The sequence below is a fragment of the Acomys minous genome, assembly GCF_964271855.1.
Source record: "Acomys minous genome assembly, chromosome: 2".
Taxonomy (NCBI): domain Eukaryota; kingdom Metazoa; phylum Chordata; class Mammalia; order Rodentia; family Muridae; genus Acomys; species Acomys minous.
In genome coordinates this window covers 25,503,468-25,529,607 of record NC_140484.1, presented here as the reverse complement: position 1 = coordinate 25,529,607, position 26,140 = coordinate 25,503,468, and the positions used below count along the sequence as shown (strand labels likewise).

The following is a 26,140-nucleotide window of genomic DNA, read 5'->3' as shown; positions in this document are numbered from 1 at the left end:
GGGACACCATGGGGAGGAAGGTGAACATGATCAGATAAACCCTCCTCCACCCCTTAGGTACAGAGGAGAAAGGGGAACCTAGCTGGCTGCAGGCTGGCCTCTGTATCATCCAAAGTTTAATTCCTAATACCACTGCCTCGGGTCCAAGTTGGTGATCATTTTTCCTGTGAGGAAAAATAAACAAATAAAATAAAGGACTGGGGAAGTAACTTAGCAGTAGAGTGCTTGTACACCGTATAAGTTCTGGGTGCTAGTACTGCAGGAAAAACAAAAACAAGACAAAAAAAAAACCCAGAAACTTAACAACACATATATACACACAGAAACAAACAAGAAAACCCCATGAGGCACATGCCAGTAATAACAACACTGATGATGTTGACATAGGAACATCATTAGTTCAAGACCAGCCTTAGCTATTCAGATGCTTCTTAAAAACAAGCAAAACAAACAAACAAACAAAAAAACCAAAACAACCTCCCCCTCCAGAAAATAAGAAATCACCATCACCACCAAAAATTTACAAGTAGGTTCTCTTAGCCTTGATACTCAATGGTTAAAATAAGAAGTTAAATAAATTTCCATATGTCTCACACAAGCAATTAGCAAACATCTCCTAGTGACTCTATTTTCATCTTATTTGCCACTGCTATTTATGGAGCCTGGGGAAAAAAATCTACACAAGTGCTACATTGACTTAGATATTCTGCTTTTTTTTTTAAATACTTTTTTTTTTTCATTATAAAAGGTACTAAATAGCTAGACATTGAGAGTTGGTTCAGACAGTAAAAGTCTTGAGCTTTGGTTCTCCAGCACTCATGTTAGAAAGGTAGGAATAATGGCTTTAGACATGCAATCTTGGGAGGTAAAGACAGCAGGACTCCTGGAACTTGCTGGAAGGCTAGTGTTGCTGAGTCTGCAAGCTCCAGCTAGAACTTCAAGTAATATATGAAGAGCTATGGGGAAAGGGGCAGCCTTGTCTAATCCCTGACTTCAGTGGAGTTGCTCTGAGTTTCTCTCCATTTAATTTGATGTTGGCTAGTGGCTTGCTGTATATTGCCTTTATTATGTTTAGGTATATGCCTCTCCAAGACTTTAAATATGAATGGGTGTTAGATTCTGTCAAATGCTTTTTCAGCATCTAAGGAAATGACATGTTTTTTCTTTCAGTTTAGTCTATATGGTGGATTATACTGATGGATTTCCATGTACTGAACCACCCCTGCATGCCTGGGATGAATCCTACTTGGTCTTGATGTGTCTTTGGATTCAGTCTGTGAGTATCTTACTGAATATTTTACATCAAGGTTCATGAGGGACATTGGTCTGAAAATCTTTCTTTGTTGGGTCTTTCTGTGGTTTAGGTATCAAGGTGACTGTGGCCTCATAGAATGAGCTTGGTAATGTTCCTTCTGTTTCTATTTTGTAAATAGTTTGAAGAGTATTGGTATTAGCTCTTCTTTGAAGGTCTGGCAGGAATCTGCACTGAAACCATCTGGCCTTGGGCTTTTTTTCCCTTTCTTTCTTTCTTTATTTCTTTCTTTCTTTCTTTCTTTCTGCTTCTATTTCCACAGGGGATTTAGGATTATTTAATTTGTTTACCTGATCTTGATTCAAGTCTGGTAAGGGAATCTACCAAGAAAACTGTCCACTTCATTTGTGGCATATAGGTTTTTGAAGTAAGACCTAATGATTCTTTTTGGATTTCCTCGGTGTCTTTTCATTTCTGATTTTGTTGATTTGGATAGTGTCCCTCTGCCTTTCAGTTAGTTTGGCTAAATGTTTGCTTATGTTGTCGATTTTCTCACAGTAGGAGATCAGGTCTCAAAAACACTAAGGTGAAGAGCAATAGTGTGTGCACACTGTGGGCTCACCACCCCCGCACACTTCACACACTGACATGAGCAAGTATTCATACACATAAGGTAATAGCTACAAGGAAACTTGACTTCGTGTCTCTTGTCTAGATTTTCTGTTTAACAACACTGATGGACTCCATACCCGCACTGCACAACTGGAACAGGTCACACCAGTCCAGTGGTGGAAGTATTCTTGATACATGGAAATAAGCATTCTAAGTGGCCCAAAGCAAATGCATTCCAAAAATGTCATTTTTATCAGGTGGAACTTTTAAATGAGATACACACAATTCACACTGCAAGAGAACAATGTGCATGCATTGAAGTGTTCAGAGGCCTGAAAACCACAGCAGGACACACACAGCATTATGTCACCTGCTCTCCTTGGTCCCTCAGCCGAGGCCTCTATCTCTGGTCACAGTCGGGATTGTTTTTCCTCAGATGTGCCTTGGTACCGTGTTAAAGGCTGCCCTTAATCACGGCCTAGTATAAACACTTAGTAAATGAACAGGGTAAGTTGTCACCTCAGGGTCACCCCAAGCTGAAAAGTGGCAATTTCATCAGTCAGTCTTAGAAACATCGGTTAACCTGCTTAACTATTAATCACAGGTTCATCAGCAATATTGATATCTACGTCTAGAGCCAACATCATAAATATGGACAGAGGCGATGCGCCCAGCAAGATGCCCTGAAACTACCTTGAGGGGAGGGAGAAAAACATGTCAAGATAAGTGAATGGAACACTTACAACTTTGGTCTGAAACACTGTTGTCTCACCTTTCCCTTCAGAATCATTTCCCCAAATATAGTGTGAGAAGAAAGCACACATTTCTCCTACACATTTTTCAGAAGGATAGATATTTTTGGAGCCTGAAGTCATGAAAGGCCCAGACAAAGGGAAACAAAAGTAACCCCTCACTTTTGTAGAGACCCCAAGGAAAAAGCAGAGATTCCCAGGTTTAAAGAGTGAGTCAAACTGATAAACAGATTTCCAGAGCGGTCATCGGAAACTCAGGATACTTTACAGTTTGTCTGTCCACCTGAACTGACTTTGAGAAAAGCTTAAAACTGGTCCATAAGGTCCCAGCTATGGAGAAATGCTTTCCGTGGGCTGGAGTTTCTTTACACAAGTGGTCATGGACAAAGATGCCAAAATGAGGCACAGATGGGGTTAAGAAAACAAAAGTCACCATCGACTGCCTAGAGGTAACTGTATCAACAAGAACCTGCTCAGATCTGTAACTCACCTTCAGCCTGGTGCTGTGGTGTGGCAAGGGAGCACCATTATTGCCTGATGACCCTCAAGGCCCACTGTGGACATTCATGTGCAGTCTTTCAATGTTTATACATTGGCAGCTAAATTGGCTGGTTTTTAAAATTTTGTTTTGCATGTTGTAAGCCAAGAAAGCACACCTGGGTCTTAACCTTTCTTAACAATTTTACATATAACCGCTATAGTTCAGATGCTGTTTTTTTGATTGTTGGTTTGACTGTTGTTTTGATTTGGTTTTTTTCCCTAGCGAGTCCTCATGTTGGTAGCATGGTTCCCAGAATGGTGATGAATTGATGGGACTTCCCCCCAACCACACTCAGTAGCACATTCGGCCCTAAAGAGTGCCTTCCCTGGAAGCTGGGAGCTGAGTTTTCCGAGTCCAGTCCACAGCCAGGGCGTCGTGCTGCTGGACTTTTCAATACATCTGTTACGGTGGCTCTGCCTGTATTCTAGCCCTGGGAAGGCAGAGACAAGAGACCAGCCCAAACTACAAAGGCAGATCCTAGCTATAAAAAAGTTCAAAGTCCCTATTTTCTTTCTTTTTCTTTTCTTTCTTTCTTTCTTTTTTTTTTTTTTAAAGAGAGTGTCTATTAGGTGTGCTTGAAATCCTGAGCCTCCTGGCTCACTGCAGAAGTGCTGTACTTACAGGCATTGTACCATTGTGCCCAACTACACCTTTCTTTATAAAGATTGACTGCCTGAGGCATTTTAGTCTAGTAACCAACAGCTGCTTAATAAACAGTCATGTATATAGCTTAACAGCGAGGATACATTCTGAGAAATGTGTTGTTAGGCCATTTCGGCACTGTGCAAATAGCATCAAGTGTACTTACACGAACTGAAACAGTATTAACATTCCTAGACAATAATCTTGGGTACCTCTGCCACACATGCTATCCAACACAGATTGTCACGCAGCACATGGCTGTGTATGGTCTAATCCTAATCTTAAATGGGCCTTGGATTATGACAAACTTGAACAACCAGAGCCAGGAACCAATCCATGAGGCTTCCACTAGTTCGAATACAGGAAGGTAAAGCAAGGTGGAGTGAACAACCAGCTCTGGGAGCAAAAGCCTCGGTCTGCAGCGTTTACTAATTCCCACGGTGGCAGCATGCCTTCTGAGCAAGGCCAATTGCAAAATCCCAAGCTAGCGTCACTAAATGCAAAGACGGCAAGAGGTATATGTCCCAGAGCCTTTTTAAAGCCACTAAAAGTGGCCTCTAGCTCACCACTTGCACCCCTTAGCACTTTGGGGGTCGAGTTATTCTGCAAATTCAAGGTGGGAGAGAACCACTGCGGCAAGCCGCCCTCTGACTCCCCAAGTGCACCGTGGCACACCCATGCCCTCATCCACATTTAATTACATATTAATGAAAAGCAGCAGTCTCAGCACTGATGATTATACAGTCAGAACATCAGTCGGCTCTGAAAACATTTAAACATGCTCTATGTCCTGCAGTAGCAAACATTCAAGCAAGGTTTAATCCGTTATGCACCACTAGACAAGCACAGCCATCTCAGTATCAAACTTGCATTTAGTAAGGGTAAAATTATATGTATACTGAAGAACTGTTTTAATATATATGTGTGGGGGTGGGGGTGGGGGTGGAGAGATTGCTCATTATTTAACAGCACGCACTACTCTTGTAGAGGACTCAAGTATGGTTCCAGGCATCCACACACGACAGCTCACAACGGCTTCTAACTCCAGCTCCAGGGGACTCAAAGCTGTCTTCAAACCTCTACGGGCACCTGCACTTCCACGCACATACCCAACCCCTGCCACACACAAATGCACATCATTAAAAATAATATGAATCTTTAAAGATATAATTTCTTGATTACCAGTAAATGTTTGATCTGAACGTCTACGTTACACACTTATATACATGGGCTTGCATTAAAAAACAAAAACAAAAAAACACTTCTTGGGAGTTGGAGAGCTGTCTCAATAGTTAAGAGGACTAGCTGCTAAAGACCCAGGTTCAATTCCCAGCACCCATAGGGCAGCTCACAACCATCTTTAACTCCAGTTCCAGGAGATCCCACACCCTCTCCTGGCCTCTGTGGGCACCAGACACACACACTGAAGGGACTCTGGCCGCCGGAGCATGGCAAGCAAGGCTCTGGCCGGCCTTGCCCTTCTCCTATTCCCTCTGCCTTGCTAAAGACCTTTAGGTGGCATTCCTAAGGCAAGCCACCAAGGTCTGTCCCCTTAGTTGGCCACTTCCTCCCCCTGAGGCTGACCACCAAGGTACAGCCATCACAGTATTAATGTCCAGCAAACAAAAGGCTCCTATCGGCTGTCCTAATTAACACGCCCAATCTTAATTAAACACGGTGGGGAGGAAGGTGGTCCCCTTTTACCTTTATAAACTGCCATTTGCCTCTGGGCCACGCCTCCTTTGTCTCTCTGGGGCAAATATCCCTCTCAATTCTTTGTTCCATTCCTCTTCTTCCTCATCCTCTGTCTCATATCCTCTGAGGCAAACTGTGCTGAGAGCTTGGTCTTGGGGTGTCTTGTGGCAATATTGGTCCTTCCCCACGTGGTACACAAACATGCATATCAACAAAATATCCATACACACATAAATATTAAAGTGTTTTAAATTAAAGCTTCTTGGGGGGGGGGAGGAATCCCAAGTGGAAAAGTTTAAGAGGCCATGGTGACGGTGAAGGGGTTGGTGTCAGGAACACGCTTGAGAGCCACTGTCATGAAAGGAAGTGCATGGCAGCTGCAGCATGATGCACGGAGAGTGAGGGGTCCATCGCCACACTCCAGGACAGGCATTTGGTAAAACCGCACACTCTCACCTAAGGGTACCTGCGCTACCCAACTGGCAGGGATGCTTTAGAGAGTCACATGACATGCCTGCGCTAAAATGCTTTACAAACAACTCGTGACCAGTAAAACAATTCATGTCTTGGCTGGGGATACAGTTCAGTGGTAAAACATTTGCTTAGCATCTGTGGGCGCTGGCTTCCATTTCTAGCACTACTGAAAACACACACACACACACACACACACACACACACACACACAAACTCAAGTCTAATCTCAAGTTAAAATACCTTTGGAAACATCATTTCCATCTGATGATTAATTTTTTAAAAATTCCAATACGTGCTAATACTGTATGCTAAATACAGGCTCAGACTACATTTGCCAGAGGACTTCCTTGTGTGTTTTAGGTTACTTTGTCAAAGATAATAACACAGGGTCAGAGAGGTGGCACTCGCAGAGTTCAGATCTCAGCGTCATGTTACAGCTGATATGGTCCTGCTGTTATACCCCAGCAGAGACAAGAAAGTCACGGGGGCTTATTGGCTCCAGGCTCAGGGTAAGTCCCTGACTCAAAGGAAAAAGGAGGATGGACAGAGAGCACTGGCCACCCTCCTCTGGCCTCCAAGTGTACCTTCCACCCCACCCTCAGAGTAGAGACCACCACACACACCTACTGACCTGCCCTAAACCAGGTTATATCACTCAGCTACACCAGAGACATGAGTTGCCAAATTATATACATATATATATGTGTGTGTGTGTATGAATGCATGCATGCACGCACGCACGTATGTATGTATTCTAAATGAGCAAAACAGAAATTCATGTTTTTGTTTGCCTGTTTCCCTCTTTCTCTAATTAATTTTGGGTGTTTTTCAAATTTTTGTTTTGTTTTATTTTGACAAACGGTTTCATTGTGTGGCCCTGACTGGCCTTGGACAGCTTATGTTATTCAGGTTGACTTTGAATTTAGGGCAATCCTCCTGCCTCTGCCACTCTAGTGATGAGATTAAAGTTGAGCCCCACCATAACAGACAGAAATTATATAATATATTTCTCTTCCAACATACTCTTATGGACACCAAGGAGTCAAATTGTGATAGGAAAGGTTATCCTATCAAACCAAATGCAATTTGCATGTTAAGTCTGAGTTATAACTGGCAGGATTTATTTTCTTTTCACAGGAGAGGCCTAACAGAGACCCAAGAGAGATAATTTCAAACAACCTTCATGACTGAGAATTCCAACCGCAAAGATAGCTTTATTTTCTCCTCTATCCAATAAAATGGGCCATGTAGCCGGGCAGTGGTGGCACATGCCTTTAATCCCAGTTCTTGGGAGGCAGAGACAGGCGGATCGCTGTGAGTTCAAGGCCGGCCTGGTCTACAAAGTGAGTCCAGGACAGCCAAGGCTACACAAAGAAACCCTGACTCAAAAAAAGGGGGGGGGGCATATAGAAGAGGACCTATATCAAACCAGAAGAGAGCGGAGAATGTCATTACCTAAAGAATCTTAGACCTGCAGTGTCACAGATCCATTCCCAGATTAATAATGAGAGCCAAGCTAGTAAATATGCTTAAATGATCCACTTAGATGAAAAACCACATGTTCAAATTACTCAACCTTACCCCTTTCTCACGATTTTCCACCTAACTTTTCACAGTGTTCCCTTACAAGGAGTTTTTTCTTGTTGTTTTTCTCTGTGTGTGTGTGTCAGAGAGAGAGAGAGAGAGAGAGAGAGAGAGAGAGAGAGAGAGAGAGAGACAGACAGACAGACAGACAGACAGACACACACACACACACACACACACAGAGGAGGAAGGTACACGCATGCTGTACAGGTGTGTGTGCAGACTAGAGAAGGGCGTAGGATGCCTTCTATCATGCTCCACTTGATTCCCTCATGAGCCTGGAGTCCGCCATTTCCTGGTTAATCTGAAAGTCCATCAGCCTCACTGATCCTCCTCCCACCCAGGGCTGGGGTTACGGTGCAGCCACAGCCGCAGCCACACCCGGTTTTCTTATAGAGGTGCTCAGGAACTGAACTAGGTGCCTTGTGTTTGCACAGTGAGCACTGTGCCCTGCTGAGCTCTCTCCCAGACCTCCTGGAAAGGCTTTATGCTGAAACCCATATAATGAAAGCATCCTTTGCCCTGACTTCACATCAGCCAAAGACCAGCATCACATGCTATTTATTCAAAGCATAGGTCTTACTTTAAAAACAAACAATTAAAAGAATTATCTTCTAATGTCTACTAATGTTAGCTCTGGGGTGAATAAAACTTACATATGTGCTGCATAGAAAGCTATGTGGTCTTTTTTCCCCCTCTATATTTTCTGTTGTTAAGAATATGTTGCATGCATTTTAAAGTGAAAAAAAAAAAGAGAATATGTTCCATTAGCCAGGCATGGTGGCACACATACCTATAATCCCAGCACTTAGGGAGGCAGAGGCAGGTGGATCTCTGTGAGTTTGAGGCCAGCTTGGTCTACAGAGTGAGTCCAGGACAACCAAGGCCACAAAGAGAAACCCTGTCTCAAAAAATATATACAAAGAATGAGGAGGAGGAGGAAGTGGAGGAGGAAGAAGATGCATTATTAATATTCATGATGAAGTTAAGTAAAGTATGAAACATGGCAAAGAAGGAAATACTAGAGTTCACAGATAAAATACCCTGCTACAAAATTAACTGTAATCTACATTGTTTTGTGTTGTTACACAGAGAGGCATATTTAAAGAGTGGAATTCTTCATTGTCTTGTCAATGCCATATTGCACCTAACATTAAGGTTGTTTGTTGCGTGTGTGTGTGTGTGTGTGTGTGTGTGTGTGTGTGTGTGTGTGTATAAGTTACAAGAGTTGGTTCTCGACTTCTTCCATTAGGGTAGTGGAGACTGAACTCAGGCTATCAGGCTTGTTGGCAAGCATCTCTACCCATTGAGGCATCTCACCAGTCCCCATGTAACATTAGATTAGGTTTCTGTGCTCCAGCTTGCTACATTATTAATTTTGCAGACTAATAATACACTAATCATAAATTTACTTTAAGTTAAGAATAGTGACGCATGCTTGTAATCCCAGCACCTGGGGGCAGAGGCAGGACGCTCCACACTGTAAGATCCTGTCTCAAATACAAAGTTTGGTTAGGACAATGATCTTAAAATGTTAAACAAATTGTAAAAATCTTTAAAAGAGGTGGGGCGGAGATATGGTTCAGTGGTTAAACACATCGGCTGCTCTCCTTGAAGATCTGAGTTCAAGTATCAATATCTACATGGTAGATCATAATGTCGAGTTTAAGTCCCAGGGGACCTAATGCCCACTTTGCCTCTATAGATACTGTTACATGGACCTATATATAGGCAAAACACTCACACATGTAAAGAAAAATAAAGGTTAATTAAAGAAAAGGACTCTAAGCTGGGTGTGGTGGTGCATGCCTGTAATCCCAGGACTCAAGGAGGCAGAACAGGAGGATCTCTGTGAGTTCAAGGTGAGCCTGGTCTACAAAATAAGTCCAGGACAGCCAAGACTACACAGAGAAAACCAAAGGGAAGGAAGGAAGGAAGGAAGGAAGGAAGGAAGGAAGGAAGGAAGGAAGGAAGGAAGGAAGGAAAAAAGAAAGAAAGGAGGAAGGAAAAGACTCTATTAAAAAAATAACAACTAAAATAGTGCCTTGTTTGATAGAAAATATTGTATAGAGGAATCTAACTTAATGACTGTCTTATCAGTTATGGCCTTTTCTGATTATTCTAAATCGGAGAAGGACAATGAACATTTCCTAAAAATGTAAGTGCATTTACTATACAGACCTAGAACACTGTCATCACAACTAACAACTGCTAACTGGTCAGAGTCTGCTGAAGAGCCTTCATGTAGCCCAGGTCACCAGGAGTTCTGAAAATCCAAATGCAGTGATTCTATACAATAACATGGATTTACGCACACGTGCTTTGTTGTTGGTCAACCTGTTTATGAATATAGAGAGTAGTACATATTCTGTTTTGCTTTATTTCTTCCCCCCTCCCGTGTGTGTGTGTGTGTGTGTGTGTGTGTGTGTGTGTACACACACGTCAGGTAGTCGTAAGAGGGTGCCGGATTTCCTGGATCTGGAGTTACAGATGGTTGTGGACTGCCCAATGTGGTGCTTGGCTACAAACTCTGGCTCTCATGATTGAGTAGCAAGCATGCTTAACAGATGAGCCATCCCTGCGGCACCTAGATCTGTGGCTCTCAACCTTCCTAACGCTGTGACCCTTTAGTACAGTTCCTCATGCTGTGGTGACCTCAACCATGAGACTATTTCATGGCTACTTCGTAACTGTATTTTGCTACTATTATGAATCAAAATGTAGATATGTGAAACAGGATCCCCGCCAAGGGGTCACTACCCACAGGTTGAGAAGCACCGCCCTAGAGTGTAGACTGACAACTTCCTAGATCTTCAACTTTCTAATCTACAACACCCAAGAGTTTGGACTCCAGATACCTATGTGACTTAACACTTAGTGATTCATTTGACTAAAATACCTGCATGGCCTGGCATTTATTACTTCTCCAAGTTTCTGTTTCAATGTTACCTCATCACACAGAGACACTCCCAACACTGCCTTTGCCTCTTACTTTGCCTCTATTTCTCCTTCATCTCACAACACACACACACACACACACACACACACACACACACACACACACACACCGTATATTCACTTGTTTACCTGATCTCTGACTACCAAGGTGGGTAGGAGGTTAGTTTTGTACATAATACAATATTCCTTGGCACAACACAGAAGGGGCATGAGAAGTTATTTGTTGAGGGGACGAATGTCTGCACAGAAAGAAGGCAGGAGCGGCTATCCATCCCCACAAACTTTGGATGCAAGCACATCATTTATTCCAACAAGACACAGGAAGAAATCTTTCTCAATTTTGCCTTCACATTGGCCAAGGCTTATCAGGGAAGCAGAAGACAGCCCCCAAGTCCAAATCGACACAGCTTGGCCAAAGAGCTTAGCAAACACTCCAGACTTGCCCCCTGCTCTGGTCTAGTCATTAGGCTGTGGGCACTGCCTGAAGGACCATCCGACCTTTCTCAGTTAAGAGCCTTAAGAAACACACTTGCTCATGGCCAACACAGATTGAGTAACTCTTTATCCTAGGACATGAGTAAACCCTGAGGAGGGAATGGAAGGATGACAGAGGTTGCATAAACCCTTCAGGTCATCTTGGTCCATTTCAGGCTCTACAGCACACAGACCAGACAGCATGTACTTAAGAGCTTAGGGAACCTGCCACACTCCGACACAAAGCCAGCCCTTTTCTGACTTAAAATGGAGTCCAACCCAGCAGGCATTACAATACAAAAGCCTCTACAGGGCCTGCAAACTTTAGTTTCTTCACACACTGCAAGATCCTTGCTATCACTTCCAGTTCTTCTGTCCCGGATGCCCTTCCCTGTCGCCCCACATTGCTGCCACTGTTCTGCAGATGACGAAATTGAAGGCCACAGCAGCAACGTGTCTCAGCAGAAGCTGCCCAGCAGGTAAGTGCAGAAACGGAACTAGGATTCGGGTTTAATTCCCCCCTCCCACCGCCCCTTGTCCCCCCCCCCGCCACCCCACCCCCACTCCCCAATATGGCCTCAAGTCTAGTTCTCACATCTATGCTCCTTAACTGTTTTTTTTGTTTTTGTTTTTGTTTTTTTTTTCTTCAAAGCTGTTCGTTTTCTGAGTCCTTTTGTGGGGAAAGAACCTCATGAAACATTTAAGTAAGTGGTCTTATCAAATTCTATAGCCATGTAAGGGAGGGTGACATGGAGGAAAATGGCTAAACCCTGGAGCTCACCTGTCTCCCCCAGGACACTGCTGGAGGACTGGTGCAAGCTCCTCTAGGAAGTACAGCATGTGTGCTGCAAGCCTGAGCCCTGGGCTTATTTACCAGCGGCCCCCCAACCCCCACCCCAAATTACCCACTTCAGCAAAGTAAACTGTGTCCCCTTTGATGACATAAATTGCATCTTACAGCTTTACTAAACACCATGAATAACGTGTTCCGCTCAGTACGCAATCATGACAGATTTCCTACCGAGACTGTCTGTGACACAATGCGGCAGTTTGCACTACGGGCTTTGAAAACCTGCGCTCTCCAACACACCTCACTGGGCTTTCAACTTTGTGAGGTGATCAGGTCCTTCACCTGTACTCAAACCCGCATCTAACTGCCTGGACTTTCCAAGACAGGCCTACACCTGTTCTGCAATTTTGTGCTCACTTCACCCCACGAGATGAACCTGGACGGAAGAGAGATCACTATCTTGATCGATGGAGAAATTAGAACCCAGATGTTAAGAGATTGCTAAACAGAGAGAGAATCTGGGCTAAATGCTATTTCTCCTCATCTGACACTAAGCACTCTACACTTCAAAATGGTATACAATAATGAAGGGACTCGCCTATAAGTAATAGTGAAGATGGTTTTGGTTTTGTTTGTTTGTTTGTTTGTTTGTTTGTTTTGAAATACAGTGGCTAGCCTTGGTCTTTCAGCCTCTATCTCCCAAGTGCTAGGGTCATGGCCATGTGCCATCATGACCAGCCAAAGATTTTAGTTTGGTTAAGAGAAACGTTTGAATGGCATTCATGAAACTGAGACATGTATGAGAACAAACGGATAGAAAGAAGTAATCAATTTTGGTTAGATGTATAGAAAGTGTTTCTGAGGGTCTTAGTCTATATACCCACAGAACTGGCCCCATGATTATTTAGTAAGACTCTGTGGAAAACCCAACACCAACCGAGCTACGTGTCTCTGAAGGTGATATGTGTCATCTTGGCTTTACATATGACACAGCAGCCACTGTTCAATCTCAGCACCGTACAAAACCATCATGGCAGTAAACAAGTGTCAGCCCAGGGCTTGGAGAGAGAATCATTAGTTTGGGTTATCTCTGGCTACATAGTGAGCTCAGGGCTAGCCTGTGCTACAGAAGTGATGATGATAACAGACATTTGAGTACTCAGCAAGAACAGGGACATATTTCCTCATTTAACCTTCCTTGGAACACTCCTATGAAATAGGTCATATGTTTGTTATCACATGGTTGAGGAAACCATGGCACAGACTCGTCTCAGTGCCACAGCTAATGGTCCAGGTCTTAGAGCTTGAGATACCCAGACTGTGGTCACATGAGAGGCTTGGCTGTTCTAAGGAGGGCAAGAGGCCAACCTACCATTCTGAAGTCCTCCTCAAACTTGAAAGCCCCACCTCCCGTGGCACAGAGGGTGGTGTGGAGGCTAGAGAAGTTCTTGTCGCTGCCCATCTGGATGAACGTGTGCATGGCGCAGGTGGGGAAGCGGATGAAGTGCAGGTTCCCTCTGCGCCCGCACACCGTCAGGTTTTTCAGTTCCAGGTGGACGTCGCGGATCCCAGCTTTGCCATAGGCAGTGTTCGAAGTCAAATACTTCCGGATGCTCTTGAGGTTCTCCACTTCTTCCTGTTCTTCCTCTGCCGTGATATCCTTCGGTTCAAAGTAAACCAGCTTAACCAGTGTTCCGCCGATATCCATACCAAACCACGGGAATGCTGAGGGACAGAAGGGAAGAAGAGGTGAGGCTGCGGGATTTCATCTAGGGGGAAGCACGCTTGGGAGTCTCAACAGCCGATGAGGGAATGCATTCCACGTCAAACTGCCTTCAAGTCAACGACACGAATCTAAACTCAGGTGCAGAGACACGGTGCCTGTGGTGCCCACCGTCGTTCACAGCCCCCTCAGAATTAAGTGAGGCCACACAGGATTCTGCAAAGACCTAAATCAGCAGCCTCAGATGTGCTTTGGGGACTCAAGTGCCTCACCAAGCCTAGGGCTACTCCAGTGTTTAAAGACATTTATTTATTTATTTATTTATTTATTTATTTATTTATTTAATCTTTTGCACGGATCATGCTGTAAATTCTATAGATATCTTGGCCAAATTAATGGATGAGTTCCTGAGCCAGGCATGGCGGTACACACCTGCTTTATCAGTACACAGCAGCTGAGGCAGGAGGACTGCAGGTTGAGGGCCCATCTGGGCTATAAGTGAGACTGAGTTTCAAAGGAAAACAGGGAAGTGGGGGGGGGGGAGAAAAGAGGTGAGGAGAGACAAGGCACACCGAGTTTGAGAACAAAAAGGCTTCTTCGACAATTTTCCTTTGTTTCAGCCCTACAGATTATCTATGCAAACCCTTGCCAACTTGTGTATATTGGGATCTAGAAAAGGCCCTTTTTCTGATAGAAGTACCTGGTTTTCTATTCAGAAAGCTGAGGGAAAGGTGTAAAAGGAAATACTCCTGGCACCGAAATACTCCTAAACCTCATTGTTGTTTCATTTATGACTCAAGTCACCCACTCAACAGTTGGCAAACAGTAATTTCTCCAACACTCTAGAAGCGTCTCAGTTGGTGAAGTGCTTGTGTAGCTACCTACACAAAGGCCTAGGTTTGAACCTAGCATCACACCAGCCAGCAGAGCGACACAGGTCTGTAATCCCAGGCCTTGGAGGGGAGGCTCACAAGTTCAAGGTTATCCTGGGCTGCACAGTGAGTGAAAGGGCATTCTGAGCCAGAAACCCTACAAGGAAGGAAGAGAGAAAGACATTGAGGAGGAGGGAGGGGAAAGGTGGACCAAGTCCATGTGAGTTTAAGAGCAATGAATCCCACTAACAAGAGCAAGTCAACAAAGATGCTATTGTCTTTACAGAAGTTTACCAAGCAAATGTCTCCAGGCCAGTGCACTTGCTTGGGCTGGGCAACTTGCTTGTCTTAGCAGGTGGTAAGAGAAACCTGGAAACCGGTTGCGTTTATTAGACAGTCTAGCTTAAAGATGGCACTTGCTGGTCCAAAGTCTAAAATCCAGTCCTGCCTGGTGCACAGCATAGAAGGAGCAGGATGTGAGGAGAGGCGAGCTCACTGGAGCAGCAGGCAGAGGCAGCTCCCTCTTCAAGCTTTCTGGGGCTGTGCAGGGAACAAGAGCATTCCAATCCTCTCCAGCTCCCTCCTGCCTTCGACGTCACAACGGGGGGGGGAAAAAATCACAGATCCCCCAACTACAAACGCTGCCAGGAGGCTTTCATGGTGTAGTCTGCGGAAATGAAGCCTGGGGAGCTTGCAGATGCCCGAGCACCAGGGCTGCAGCTGCAGCTCGCCTCAGCAGCATACAGAAGATGCTTGCTGGGGGGTGGGGGTGGGGGGTAGGATGAGGATGGGGTCTTCTGCAGCAGTTGGAGGTGAGGATAACAGTTGGGAGAACATGTGTGAAAACTAAAAGTAGCCAGGTGTGGCAGTGCATGCATTTAATCCTAGCACTGGAGAGGCAGAGGCAGACAGATCTCTGTGAGCCAGCCTGGTCTACATAGTAATTTCCAGGACAGCCAGAGCTATGTAGAGACTCCGTCTCATAAACAAAAAGTCTGAAAGCACATTAATAGAGGGGGTTGGGGGGGCGGAAGACCCTAAGTCAGGTGTGGGGTTCATGCCTATAAATGCCTGTAATCTTAGCATGCAAGAAGTTGAGGCAAGGTGGTAAGAATGAGACCCTGCTTCAACAAAACAAAAAAACAAAAATTTTAATTATTCAAGGAGTACATATAAGTCTGCTCACTATGGTATCTTTAAGAATGGTCTAATTGGGGAATGGAGAGGTGGCTCGGCGATGGTTTAATTGCGTATGCTACTCTTGTTGGGTTCCCAGCACCTACACTGGGTGGCTCACAACTGTCTGTAACTCCGGAAGGATCTGACGCCTCTGGTGGCCTCCTCAGGCACACAAGCACACATGTGCACCCACAAACAGGTAATTTAAAAATAATAAGAGTAAATCTTAAGGACTGGAGAGATGGCTCAGAGGTTAAGGGCACTGACTCTTCTTCCAGAGGTCCTGAGTTCAATTCCCAGTAACCACATGGTGGCTCACAACCACCTATAATGTGTTCTGGTGCCCTCTTCTGGCTGGCAGGTGTACATGCAGGCAGAGCACTGTATACATAATGATAAATAAATAAATCCTTAAAAGTAAATCTTAAAAATTGAACGGGCATGACTACTAACAGGACTATTAAAACAAGCTACAAACCAAGGGTACATCCTTAAACAAAGAAACCAAGAGTATGACTCCTAAACTGGGGACACTAGACAGCTGAAAACATGATCCCACCAGAACTACTTCCCCCAAGTTTCCATTAATGAGAAAAGCAGAAGATTGGGGCAGTGTATACAGGATAGCAGCCTCCAGGAGGAAAGGCCCCTCATACCCTTCTCTTTGGTTAAATCTTGCTGCTAAGTACAGACAACTGACAATGACTGACTCTCAAAAGCACAGCTGGAGATTCCTGAACATTCTGCACGTTATTTTGAAGTCTCCTTTGTCTTTGAACCATTTCAAAGCTTCTGTTGGCAAGGTGTCAAAACAACAGGGGAAAAAAAGTATAGAGCTATGAAAACTCATAACAATATTTTATGAGCAGTTTGGGCTAAGGTAAAAGAGAAAAAAATGTTGGAGAGATTGTATTAATTTAAGCAGCAATGGAAATTTCAGACCTGGGAGTGGGTGGGGAAAGGAATCAGGAAAGGAGCCTGCAGCTCCAACTCAGGAGCACAGTACAGCCAGAATGAACAAAGAAGGCCCCGAGGCTCTATCCCTAGGACAATGGGAAGTGAAGGAGAGAAGAAAAATGGTTTTACTTACCCATTTCACGTCTTTTTTTTTTTTTTAAGAGAATGGGTGGTATTAAGATAAGTTCTTGTCCTATAGCCCAGGCTAACCTGAAATATAGCCTGGGCTGCTCTGAAACTTTTGAACCTCTTGCCTCAGACTCCTTCCTGACAGCGGAGTCTGGCCACCGTGCCTGGATTTCATTTCCCGCCACCATACACACAGTCATGCTCTTGTGCTCACGCTGCGATGCTTTTCCAGGCATGTGTGTAACTGCACACATCTTCCTGATACCAAGATCTGCTTAAGCCTGAGCTTCCTTTACGACCACACCCACTGTCAATGGAGATAGGGGAGAGGGGGAAGGAGGAAGGAAGAACATTCTGCACAGCTGCCAAGGCCCTCCGCACGCCACAGATGACGTCCAGAGATGTGCATAAATTCAGCTCATCTACTGTGCCTACCAGAAGCCTCGCCCACTCGAGACATAGAATGCTAGCCTTCACCCCTTACTCTCCTCCTCAAACCAGATGTCACATCGAAACGAAACAAAGGGCCGCTATAACTCTGTAAGGGCCTGGGCTAAGTCCCCAGAGGAGGAGGAGGAGGTTGAAAACAAAAACAAACAAACAAACAAACAAAAACAAAAATCCAGAGTAATCAGCAATAGGAGACCACGTTCAAATCTCACAAGGGCACGTCCATAAACAAGTGTTAAATAAAAATTACAGGAGGCCACTGCTTAGTCTCAGCACCTCCCCCTCTCCCCAAAAGTCCAGGCTGACAATCTACAAGAAGTCATTCATACCCGACTGAAACTCAGCTACTGGTCTGGAAAAAATCTGAATTAGAAAAGTTAACAGGAAATCCACCCCACTCCCAACAAGGCAGCTTCTACAAGCACGACACTGCAGCTCCTTCAGCCTAATCCTTACACAAGGAAGTAACCTAGCTATGAGTGGCCCACATCCATACTCTTAGCCTTGGATGCTGAGGCAGGAGGATTGCTACAAGTTGTAGGCCAGCCTAGCTTACTTAGTGAGTTCTAGGTCAGCTGGGATTATAAGTGAGATTCTTTTCCTGAAAGAACAAAACAAAAGCAGAAGTGACTTGATGTTAAATTATCAGTTATATTTCTATTCTGTTTTCCTGCTGTAAAGGAAATGACTTTGAAATGATAGATTTATTTACATTTTATTATATCCGCTCTCAAAGCCTTTTCTACCTATGCCAAACACCTTTGGTTGTCCCATGGAAAACTTCTAGATTTTCAAATTGAAAATAAAGCCAATTAAGCTCAGTAGACTTGGAATTGGCAAGGAAGATCAGTGGGTGAAGGTGCCACTGCTAAGCCTGAATTAGATGCCCGGAACCCACACAGGAAAACAGTGGGGCGACCTCAGTCCTCCACATGTGCACCCTAACCTGCACACATACAGACTGTAAACACAAAGTATTTACACAGGCAGGGTAAATAAACATGATCCTTAAAAAAAAATCAGTAATGTCAACTGTTGTGATTCTGCCCTTTGACAGCATGAGTAAATAAACCTTTGTTCTCTAAAGCAGGGAGAGCTGGGTATTATGGGCTGCCGAAATAGGACCTGGCCTGCTGTCGCTAACAGCTCAAGTGTAACAACACTCTGAGGTGAGAGAACATGCCCCAGAGAGTGAGGAGCAGCTCTGGGAGATTGGCAAACACTTGCTATGACAATCATCCTGATAATCTGAGTGGGAGATGACGGACACACCTGAAGAACGAGTCTCATCTACGGAGAGTCTGAAAGTCAAGTGGTGGCTCTTTCCGGCTACCACTGACTGTATCTTTAAAGGCAGGAGAGGATGAAGTCTGGAAAGAGTAGCCTGCTTTAATAACAAAACGCAAAGAGGATGTGTCACCACCAAACTCAGCAGGATGACAAGCTGAGACAGGTCAAGAAGCGGGAGGACACGGAACTCACGGCCATCCTCAAAACAACAAAAACAAAACAGCACTTTAAAAAAGGAAATCAATCAATCAATCAATCAATCAATGAGTGGGGGTGGGTAAGGAGGGCACAGGAGTCACTGCAGAGCACTGCCCCATCTCTGAGCAAGTCACTTTAGGTAGGGGTGGGCACACTCTTGAGCATGCTCAGTTTAAGGGCATGATTCAAGAAGGAGGAATGGCGACAGACCTTAGGCCTTGATTATCTCAGGGAGTTAACTGTCTGAGGGGTTAAATGCCTCTGAGCATGCTTAGCTTGTGCCACACAGTTTTAGCTGAAGAAGGAAAGGACATTTTTTTTTTTGTTTATGTTTGTTTGGGGTTTTTTGTTTTGTTTTGTTTTGTCTGCTTGGTTGGTTGGTTGGTTTTTGGTTTTTTGGTTTTTTGAGACAAGGTTTCTCTGTGTAGCCTTGGCTGTCCTGGACTCACTTTATAGACCAGGCTGGCCTCGGAAAGGGCGTTTTGAAGGTGTATTAGTAATACAAAAGTCGACCTGTCTTGCTTAATGGCTCAAAGTCAGATCTATAGAGCAGGGGGAAACCATCTGACCTAAGCCAACACCTAAAAAGCCTCTTTGTATTAAAAAAAAAAAAAGTCAATTAGCACTTCACACTGTCCACCTCCTTCTTAAGTGAGGAGAACTGCGGTCACTCTCACAGTTAGTTAAGATGTCTGAAGATAAAATGAGTTAAGGCAATGGTCCTCAGTCTTTCTAATGCTGAGATCCTTTAATACAGTTCCTCATGTTGTGGCGACCCCAAGCATAAAATCATTTCCATTGCTACCTCACAACTGTAATTTTGCTACTGTTATGAATCATAATATATAACATGCAGCCACTGTGAAAGACTCACTGGATCCCCCAAAGGGGCTGGGACCCACAAGTTGAAAACCGATGAACTATGGTGCGGTTTGTTTGTTTTTTTCAGGTCAGCCCTTGGATAAGAATGGTGTGTGTGTTGGGGGGAGGGGTATTTATAATGCCATCTCCCTGCAAAGCCAAACTGATTAAAAATGGCACCCATTAAGTCAACAGACAGGTTTAGCATGACACGTCGAACACAAAGAAGGGGAGTGTTAGAGGAAAACTTAGGATTTGCTGCAGGGATGTGGAAAGCGACTAGAATTAAAGAAATGCAAAACTGATTTCTTTTTTTTTTTTTTTAAAGCTGTACAGCCAAGGAAGCCAAGAGCCTGAACCCACACAATCAAGACAATTGCTCAAGACGCTGAGAACTTGGATTCTGTAAGCCAGAGGGCAGCAGACAAAGACGAAGGGCAAATTCTACAGTGCTTTGTCAAAGGACAACCTTTTCTACCATGGGGCGGGGAATAAGGAGTGTGTGGGGGACAATTCCAGAGCCTTGGCCTTGCTAAGCAGGCCCTCTCCCCTGAGCCTGACTTTATTTTCAGTTCTTTCTTTCATTAGGACAATATTCCACTGTATAAAACAGAGTACGCATCCGGGTGGCCATAGAGAAACTCTGAAGAAACCAGAAACAAAACAGCAAAGAGTGGACTGGTTATTTCAAGACCAGGGCAGGGCCAGGAAGACGGAACAACAAAATAACTGCCTAATAGCTCAACACGAGGTTATTTCAGGTTGTTCCTTGTGCGTAAAAGTCAAGGCATCACTACCGCCAAGGGGATTGCTAACTTGCCCGTTCCACTTGTTCTGTTTCATTTCTTATCTTATTTAGTGTGGGGTGTGTGTTCTTGTAAGTGCTGGTGCGCATGTGCCACAGAACACACTGCGGTCAGAGGACTGCTTTTGGGGGTCAGTCCTCTTCTTCCATCATGCGATCCAGAGATCAATCTTAGCTCCTCGGGCTTGTTGCAAAACCCATCTTAGACTGGCCCTGGTTGGACAACGTGGATATTATTTCTCTAGGCCACGGAAGATAAGATAAATAGCTTAGTTTCAGGGGAGTGTTGGTAACTCCACTGTGGGTGTCAGCCTCTGACGGGGCTTCACTCAGAACAGCCTCCAGTCATTTTATCTAACAGATATGGCTTCAAACGGAGTGATGGAACTGAGAACAGAGGAAAGGCTGGGCGAAGCCCTCCCTCAGGGCCCCAACGGGACATTCTCCACCTGGGAACCGAGTGGCCAGCGGGATTTCGGAATCTTTTCCACAGTTCTGAATGAGTGACTCTTCTGTGACTCCGTCCACACAGTTCTGAACTGCACAGCAGTGTATACTGACGCTTCCAACCTTCGTTTAGCAATGTTATTATCCAACGGGAGGAAACGGCTTCACTTTTGTTGAGAATTCTCAGCATCGATAGGGATCACACCCCCAAGTGTTTTAAGAATGACTTTATATACCTAATTTAGGACCCTAATTAGGCATCATCTAGATGGTGTGACTAGCCAGGACACTGGGACACTCGGTCTCCTTGGAAGAAGATCTGGATGCACTTCATCTGCATGCCAAATACCTGGCTCACAGAAGGACAAATGGCGGCAGCCGCTTGCGCTACTGACCAGACAATTCTGGTCTTTTCATTGAGGCCCAATGGTGTCAGACAGCAATCCCTGCCATTTGACAACTGACCTGGGCAGTGTTCCTAATCAGGCTACTGAGCTGTGAGTGTGCGCGTTCTTTCCAGGCCAAAGGGCATTCTGATGGTTGGAAACTCTGCGGGGCCCTTCGCCAAAACAGCCGAGGCTTAGATTGTTCTCTCATCTGGGTCTCGGAGTGAAGATGGGCCACAGTGGACTCCCTGTCACCCTTCAGTGGAGACTTGCCTCTTAAAAGATAGTATTTTTAATCGTGTGTGTACGGCCACAGAGATTTAAACGTCTTAGTGAGACAGCACTTCCTACCACTCAATGATGCTGCCCCTTACGATTAGCACCTAAGTTGACAATACAGCCACCTTAGTTCATTTACACTTCCCCATGCTCATACAATGATGTAACTGACCAATGGCCCTTACCATAGAGGAAAACACGTGTCTTTAAGCAGCATAGACTGTATTCCTCCTGACTGTAAATTAGACACCTGGATGAGCAATTACTCCTTTGGGCCTGTGTCTGACTCAATGACCTTGGACATTAGCAATTCTTTCAAAGTTGCCAGAAGTTAGAATCATGCTAAGGCCTGTGGAGGTGGTTCAGCAGGCACAGGTGATTGCTGCATGCACAAATCTGGTGACTAAGTCCAATCCTGAACAGGACTTCTACAAGTAAAGGGGGGGGCGGGGGAAGAAGGCACTAAATGGATAAAGTATATGCTGAGGATACAGTACAGTGGTAAAGTACAGACCTACCATGTATGTGGTTTTAGGTTCAATTGTAATACCACCCAAACAAACAGTATCTCTTTACTCATATTTTATCTCTGAGGACTAGCCTTCCCTTCATAATGTATCAATTTGGCTGGTAGCATATTTTTACTATTTGTTAGTATATGGAGAGAAAACTTAAGAGGCAGGAAGGACTCCAAATGCAGTATTCTGTCTAACAACTGAAGACCAATGAAGCCAAGCACAGTGGTACATGCCTGTAATTAAAGCAATATTCAGATAGTAGAACCCAAATGTGGTGAGTTTCAGACCAGCCTGAAGTAAATAATGAGATCTTGTCCAGAAAAGTAAATAAAATACAAATAAAAGGGATCAAATAATCCTCCAAGGTCAGTCATTAGAACAGAAGACAGCAGAGCTCAGCACAGCTTCATGAGCCACTCTTCCATTCTGCTAGGACAGCCTGAGTTGAGTTGTCTGATGTTTGCAACCCAGGGTCCCAATAGATAAAAGCTGTATGGAAAGGTTTCTTCTTAATTGAACAACTTACTCATCTATACACAGAGGCAGATTAACATAGATTGCAGAGGTTCTGCTTAGGTCTTATACTCAGTCATCCTACATGCATGCACACTAAGTCCTCCAAAGCCATATGTCAACAGTATGAAACCAAGAGTTCAAAAACACCATTTTTAAGGACCTTAAAATGTAAGGTTACTGTAACACTATGAAGAGACCCATAAGTACTGCGCATAGACAACTATTAAATGTTACAGTCTCTATACAAAGAAACCAAAGTCAGTGCTTCTCTCAAGTTGATGTATGCTGGCTTGCCTAAATTTACATAACAGTCATGTGGTAATTGCCAATGCTGTCAAGGATACAAGTACTCATACCACATATGGGAGTGTCAATTGGTGCAATCTTTCCCATGGAGGCTATTCAGAAATATACACTAAAAAGCTCCAGATGCCTCAACTCTTGACTCCTTCATTCTAACCCTGAGAATGTGGTTGTGAATGTGTCTAAAGAAATTAGTGTAAAACTTTCAAACTTTAGCCAAGATGTGCCACAGCTATAGAATGCTTGCCTAGCATGTACAAGGCTTTAGATTTGATCTTCAGCAATTCAAAAAACAAACAAAACTGAAATAGGGCTGAATAAACAAATGATTATCCATTAGCACAAAGAAACAACACAACACTATTAAATAATTTTGTTTGGGGACTGGGGAGGTGACTCAGATGGTTAAGAGCACTGGCTGCTCTTCCAGAGGGCCTGTGTTCTGTTTCCAGCATTCACATGGCAGCTTACACCCTGTAACTAGAGTCTTAGGGTGACCTCCACGGGCACCAGGCATGCACATGGTGCACAGACATACATGCAAGCAAAGCATTCATACACGAATTTTTTTTTAAAAATAGTAATTTTGTTGGACAGAACTTACGGGCATTACAAGAAATTTCTGGCCAAGGTTAAGGAGGCAGATAAATGGCAGGATTTGTACAATTACAGTTCTATCTGGAGATGAAATTGGCCTTGAACAATCACAGGGAGTGAGGGTAGACTCATTTACCCACGGATCGTAGAATGGGGTGGTCTCTTCTCCAGGATTTCTTTTTTTTGACACTTTCCCACTTTTAGAATCACCACAGTTAAACTTTATAAGCTTTATAATTTTCAAATTCTTAGTTAAAACACTTCTGCAATGGTGTAAAAGACAAGAAACTGTTTTAACTTTGCTTCAAGCAGCTGATAGCTGATCTCCGGTTTCCCGTGGAAAACAGAATGCTTACATACCCCAGATCAACACTTTGTTTTCTTCTGAGCCAACATCCTACCCGTATCTAGCACATGGAAGCTGGTGTCACACCCACTGGACACTAGCCACCAAGCACGGCAGAGAAGCCAGGCGCAGTGCTGCTTGCCTGCAATTTCAGTTCTCAGTGGGCTGAGTAAGAACCGTGAGCTTGAGGCTAGCCTGCACCACATAGGAAGTTCCTCTCACAAAAATCACACTGTGTGGATATTAATTAGTTCCTTTAAAGTCAGAAGATCCAGGCATTTTCTACACACACTGTAATCTCAGCACCTGAGAGGACCACCATGAGTTTGTGGCCAGCTTGGGCTACCTAGTTCAAGGATAGCCTGGGCTACATGGCGAGGTTCTCAAAAGGCAAACAAAATAAATGTAAAGAAAGCATGAGCAAGCTGGGCAGTGGTGGCGCATGCCTTTAAAAAACAGCACTCGCGGGAGACAGAGGCAGGAGGATCACTGTGAGTTCGAGGCCAGCGTGGTCTACAAAGTTAGTCTAGGACAGCCAAGGCTAACACAGAGAGACCCTGTCTAGAAAAACAAAAGAAAGAAAGAAAGAAAGAAAGAAAGAAAGAAAGAAAGAAAGAAAGAAAGAAAGAAAGAAAGAAGTCATGAGCATACACCTCTTCCCCTTTGCCACCTTTCTGTTTGAGACATGGTCTCACTGTGTGCCCCTTACACTGGCTGGCTTGGAACAGGCTATGTAGTTCTGCCTGACCTCAAACTCACAGAAATCAACAGGCCTCTGCCTCCTGAGTGTCAGGGTTAAAGGCATGTGCCAACACACTAGGCAACGCCATGCATGTTTAGGTTGAAGGCAATGTAGTAACATAATTATTAACACATTCAGTTCTACATTAACCATTTTCCTTTTACTTTTCCTTGATGAAAGGGACAAAGGCAGATGAGCCTGGGGCCCGCGAAGGCTGGCGTCTTAACACTGTGCTGTATACTTAACCTCAGCAACAGAAATAACCGCCACACCTGAATCAACTGCGCACTTGGAATTTAAACCAGGTCTCTATGGCTTATGTACAACCATATTTCCATGAAGCAACTGCGACTCTGGTGTTTAGTGCAACTAGACTTGAAAGTGAAAATTTATCATTAGTGAATACATATGGGGGAGGTGATCATTTCATGTGATGGCACAGATGTGGATGGAGGTCAGAGGCCAACTAAGTGGGTGGTTGACAGTACCTGTCTGGAGTTCGGAGGACAACTTTGGGGAGTGATTGGCATAGGTGTGGAGGACAACTGCGGAGGCGTGGGACAGCACACATGTGAAGGTCAGAGGGCAATTTGGGAGCTGAGACAACACATACGTGGAGGTCGACTATGGCAGGGTCACTCTCTCTTTTCACTATGGATTCTAGGGATTGAACACAAGTTGCCAGGTTTGCATGATAGTCACCTCTGTAGAGTGAGCCACCAGCCAGCCCTAATTACAGTTACTTTTTTAAACGACTGGCCATGTTCAACCACACGGCTTCTCAAATTTACCAGATTGTAAAGTAAAAGCAATAAAGCCAAAACAAAACACACCTCAGGCATACACTAAACATACTGACTGCCAGCCTGTGAGTGTGGCTCAGTGAAAGGGTACTGGCCCACAATGCATGAGGCAAGTTCAGTGCCCGGCGCCATAAAACATAAAAACAAAAACGAAAAGTGCAGACTGCCAAGCTATCACCTAGACAGTTGGGTTCCATGGGACTGGAGCAGTGCCCGGGAAATGTTCTCAACAAGAGGCCTCTCAGTCAAGCTCAGAACTGCTACAGTAGCTGAATCCACATGATTGGTATAAATGGTTGGAGCATCTTAAGTGCCGAGCTGGCGTACAACCAAGCTGCCTCTCCCGGCAACTCTGAGGACAGAGGCCTTCTGCTGACACCGAGGGCAACGCACCGCAGTGACCTCGCAGACACCACCGTTCCCAGGACACGTCTGACAGCATCTTAGTAAGATTCTTCACGAGCAATTTACTTTATGAGCACTGCAGGTGAGTTTCACATTGTAAAGCCAGGTTTTGAAGTTCTGAATGACGTCTCACGCTTGATTAACCCCAGGTTAATCTAAACTGCAGTTTAGAACATTTTATAATTAAGTTCGCTTGATGGCTCCTCTCGCTCAGTGCCTACTATGGTAGAGGGAAGCCTGCACACCTTGAAGAAGCCAGCTCTGGCAACAGAACTCAGTCAAATACTTAGGGCAGGGAGGTGCCCGGTTCTTTTATTTGCAGCCCTTTAACACAGATAACCAACTACATGAAAGCAAAACAAGCTGAAATGTCAACATTAAAAATATATATATGGCCGGGCGTGGTGGCACATGCCTTTAATCCCAGCACTCGGGAGGCAGAGGCAGGTGGATCATTTTGAGTTGAAGGCCAGCCTGCTGTACAAAGCAAGTCTAGGACAGCCAAGGCTACACAGAGAAACCCTGTCTCAAAAAAAAAAAAGAAGAAAAATTTAAAAAAT

At 44.4% G+C, this 26,140-nt stretch overlaps 1 protein-coding gene across 2 annotated transcripts in view; it reads right to left on the bottom strand.

Annotated features, from left to right (window-relative positions):
- Positions 1 to 26,140, bottom strand: part of PANK1 (pantothenate kinase 1) — a 64,693-nt gene that overhangs the window by 17,084 nt on the left and 21,469 nt on the right. For both annotated transcript variants that reach the window (XM_084773449.1, XM_084773450.1), the window contains exon 2: positions 13,147 to 13,499. In XM_084773449.1, coding sequence (XP_084629575.1) covers positions 13,147 to 13,499 — 353 coding nt within the window. The remainder of the gene's footprint in view (positions 1 to 13,146; positions 13,500 to 26,140) is intronic.